The following is a 4,413-nucleotide window of genomic DNA, read 5'->3' as shown; positions in this document are numbered from 1 at the left end:
CTACTAAACAGCAAACGTGATTAGTCATCAGTTTCACGGCCGATTAAGTAATTGGCGTTGGTGAAACTGGCCCAAATGGTGATTCTTTATGAGAAGCACACACGCTTAGCGCTTTTTTTATCTTTTTTTAAAGTTTGTATACGATCATATATAGAATATGAATTTAACTTTGCGCTACAATTGTTGATATCAAATCTTTTATACAGATGATACATCATCTATATCATTAGATTTAGTAAATTTTATAATGATTTTCATGTAATAATTTTTGAAGGGGAATAAAGGCATTATAACTTGGGTTGGAATGTATTATATACAAAGAATTTCATCAAACAGCAAACGCAATTAGTCATCAGTTCCACGGCCGATTAAGTAATGACATTGGTGAAACCGGCCCAAATGGTGGTTTCCACACGAGAAGCACGCACGCTTAGCGCTTTTTTAACGTTTTTTTAAAAAGATAAATTTGTATACTATTAAAGTTATTATTACTCAATTAAAAAATCCCACCACCTCCATCGTCTTATAATAGTAAAATTAACTTGATAGAATTTAACTTAGCATCAATTGTTGACATCAAATCTTTATACGATAATCTTATCGTATATCTATACGTATACTTAGGTTTCATTGTATAAAAATTATAATAAAGATAGTATCCTTTTAATTAAATAAATAATAAAGATAGTATTACTTGGGTTTTACTTTTTATTTTGATATTAGAATTTAACTTGGCGCCAGTTCTTGAAATCATATCAAGACGATGGTCTTCTATATGTATAATAAAAGAATCCCACCACCACCCCCATCGTTTTATAATTAATTATACAGCGCCAAGGAAAGATGTAGATGCTTTGATAATAGCTGTGTTTGTGTAGCCCTAAGTAGGGGGGGAGTGGGATAAAAGTCGCTTCGCGTGGAAGTCGTGCGCCCCTAAACAGGGGAAGAAGGATGATTGTTTACATTCTTTAAGAGATTAGTACGGCATATACAAATTTAATTTTCGTAATATACCTCTTATGACTATATTATTCTTTGCATATTATAGAACTTTAATTTACTATATCTCCTAAATCAATGCTATCCCCCACTTAATTCTTGTAGAGAATCACTCGGGACACTCTCCCCTACAACATAAATATCTGAAGGACATCGAAATAGGTAAGGTGTCATCTAAAATAAATATTTACCAAAGAAATGATTGAATCTACTGAATCTATATTTATGTACGGAAATTGCAATGGCAAATGTTTTGTAATTAGTTAAACGGTCAAAACGTTTTTGGATGCCATAAATCTGCAACGGCAAATGTGATTTCGTATTGCTTGGATCTGAAAGGACCATCTTATACTATCGATACAGCATGCAGTTCTAGCCTTCATGCTTTAGCCATTGGTTATGAATGTATCATGTCAGGCAAATGCGAAGACGCAATAATTGGAACAGCACAATTATGTCTTTATTCCTTAATAAACCTGCAATTCGCTCGACTTGGTACTATAAATATTTATACTTTGTATTTTTATTAAAATTTGATAGTCTTGTAATTCAATAGGCATGACATTTAGAGGATCACGAAAATCATTCCTCATTTACAAATAATAAATTCAAAAAAATCGTTTACAAAAGCTACAATATATAATTTCAATAAAAACATTTCTAACAACATATTTAAAAACTGAAAAATATCATATTAGAAGATACCATGAAAATGATCATTTTGATTTAAATATAATTCATTATACACACGTTCAAATATGCTTACTATACTTTTTAGGTGTTTTGTCACCCAACGGTTATTGCAGACCATTTGATACCGCTGCTAACGGTTATTCGCGTAGCGAAACAATTGCAGTAGTATATCTTCAAAAAGCGAAAAACGCTAAAAGGATTTATGCCATATGTCCCCATATAAAATTAAACAGCGATGGTTACAAAGAAGAAGGAATAACATATCCTTCATCTCAAATGCAATATACCTTACTAAAGGAATTTTATGAGGAGTGCAAAATACCAACATCTTGTTTGGATTATGTCGAAGCACATGGTACTGCTACTGTAGCTGGCGATCCTCCAGAAATTAATGCTATCTGTAATGCTTTGTATAAAAATAGAGGAACTCCATTAATGATCGGCTCCGTGAAATCTAATCTCGGGCATTCTGAACCTGCGAGTAGTTTTAATCAGATTGCTAAGGTAAAATAAATGGTGTTTTCGGTTTTGTTTATTATTATAAAATTTGTATTTTTTATACAGTTTGATAAAAAAATTAGTAATTCTTATATATTACTGCTTTTTACCCAAATTTGATTTATTTTTCAATATAGTCTTTTTTTAAGAAGTCACCGACTTATCAAACTGCTCATGTACATAATGTATGATTAATCAACATTTTACAAATTTATTCGAATTTACACTTCAGAACTGTTATTATAACTATTAGGTAATAATAGCATTCGAAACTGGTTTTGTTCCACCAAATATCAATTATACAACTCCAAGGAAAGATATAGATGCTTTGATAAATAGCTGTGTTTGTGTAGTCCAAAAACCATTGCCACTTAAAAACGGTTATATATGTATTAATTCTTTCGGTTTTGGAGGATCCAATGCTCACATGTTATTAAAGTGGAATGATAAACTAAAAATAAATAATGGAGCACCAAACGATGACTTACCTAGGCTTGTCATATTATCTGGACGCACTGAAGAATCAGTGAAATTGTTTTTAAATGACGTTAGTGTAGATTTTTTTCAAAAATATTTCGATACTACTTTGAGCAATTACAGATACTGTGTTACAATTAAAAAAAATTTATTATTACAGATTGCTAACCATGCAATAGATGCAGAATATGTTCGCCTATTACATGATATCTACGCAGACGATATAAACGGTCATCGATGGAGAGGGTACACTATATTGCAGAATACCTTACAACAAGATTCCATAAAGGAAATTCGAAATTGTGAGGGCGTGAAAAGACCTGTGTGGTTTATATTTTCAGCCTTAGGTTCGCAATGGCCAGGAATGGGTACATACTCAGTATTTCATATTTTATTAATAAATTGCATACTTAAATAATAAAATGATGTAATTTAAAAACTAAAATCTTATTAGGTCGAAACTTATTAAAGTTCGATGTCTTTGCTAAAGCTGTAAGAAGGTGCGATGATATTTTAAAGCCGTATGGTATAAATGTCATAGACATTATGACAAAAATGGAAGAAAGCATATGCGAAAACAGGTTGAACGCTTTTCTCGGAATCGTCGCTATTCAAGTAAAGAATTTATTATTTTATATATATAAGTATCAATAATATTACATCTGTAAGTAAAACACATACGCTTCTTAATGTTGTTATTCTCCATAAGAACTAGAATGAAACTGAATATGTTTCATTACATTTTATTATTATATCAATAATGAGAATTATACATATATAAAGTATCCATCTATAAAATTATATATATTTGTAGATTGGCTTAGTAGATCTCCTAACATCCTTAGGAATTACTCCCGATTACATAATTAGTCATTCTGCCGGTGAACTTGGTTGTGCATACGCAGATAAATGTCTCACTATTGAACAAACTATTTTATCAGCATACTTTATCGGTTTGGCATGTACCGAAGGAAAAATAATTCATAGCTCGATGGCGGTTGTCAATATTAATCATGAGTATGTTAGAAATATATGTCCAGCGGATATTGAAATAGTATGCTACAATAGCGAAAACAGTAACGTCGTATGTGGACCAAAAGAATCTATAAAAGAATTTATGAAAAAATTACAGGTAAAATGAAAAATAGCTCATATAAGTTAGTGGATTAAAAATGTACTTAAGTTTTTATATATAAAGCATTGAAAAGTTAATTTTATGCCATAATCTGCTACAGCTGCATGTGTTGAATTTTTTTATAATCAGGTCGACAATATTTATGTGAAGGAGATCAACTGCAACATACCGTTTCACAGTTCTTACGTTTTATCCGCGGAAAGTCAGCTTCTGCTTAATTTAAATAAAATAATACCATGCCCCAAAAAACGGAGTTTAAAGTGGATCAGCACTTCTATACCTCGCACCAAATGGTTTACTTCAACATCAAAGTTATCATCGGCAGATTATCACACTCAAAGTATATTAAACACAGTTCTCTTTTCACAAACAACGGAACTAATTCCAAGTAACGCTGTGGTCATCGAAATAGCACCAGACGATGTTCTACACTACCTTTTGACAACCTCTTTACCTTTAAACGTGACAAACTTATTATTAACACGACGAACTGAAAATAATATTAATATAATTCTACAAGGAATTGGAAAGCTTTATAATTGTGGTTCACAGCCACAAGTTGCTAATTTATACCCATCAGTTGAATTTCCAGTTAGTCGAGGAACTCCTAT

General features: G+C 31.4%; 1 protein-coding gene across 1 annotated transcript in view; it reads left to right on the top strand.

Annotated features, from left to right (window-relative positions):
* The first annotated feature begins 399 nt into the window (after window positions 1-399).
* LOC108765644 (fatty acid synthase) overlaps window positions 400-4,413 on the top strand; it is a 35,669-nt gene continuing 31,655 nt past the window's right edge. The window contains exons 1-8 of the mRNA XM_018514450.1: window positions 400-405; window positions 1,263-1,494; window positions 1,778-2,196; window positions 2,444-2,737; window positions 2,828-3,035; window positions 3,122-3,282; window positions 3,482-3,799; window positions 3,932-4,413. The exon at window positions 3,932-4,413 is cut by the window's right edge and continues 11 nt beyond it. Coding sequence (XP_018369952.1) covers window positions 400-405; window positions 1,263-1,494; window positions 1,778-2,196; window positions 2,444-2,737; window positions 2,828-3,035; window positions 3,122-3,282; window positions 3,482-3,799; window positions 3,932-4,413 — 2,120 coding nt within the window. The remainder of the gene's footprint in view (window positions 406-1,262; window positions 1,495-1,777; window positions 2,197-2,443; window positions 2,738-2,827; window positions 3,036-3,121; window positions 3,283-3,481; window positions 3,800-3,931) is intronic.

The sequence above is a fragment of the Trachymyrmex cornetzi genome, unplaced genomic scaffold, assembly GCF_001594075.2.
Source record: "Trachymyrmex cornetzi isolate Tcor2-1 unplaced genomic scaffold, Tcor1.1 scaffold507, whole genome shotgun sequence".
Taxonomy (NCBI): Eukaryota; Metazoa; Arthropoda; class Insecta; order Hymenoptera; family Formicidae; genus Trachymyrmex; species Trachymyrmex cornetzi.
This window is presented reverse-complemented; position numbering and strand designations above follow the sequence as displayed.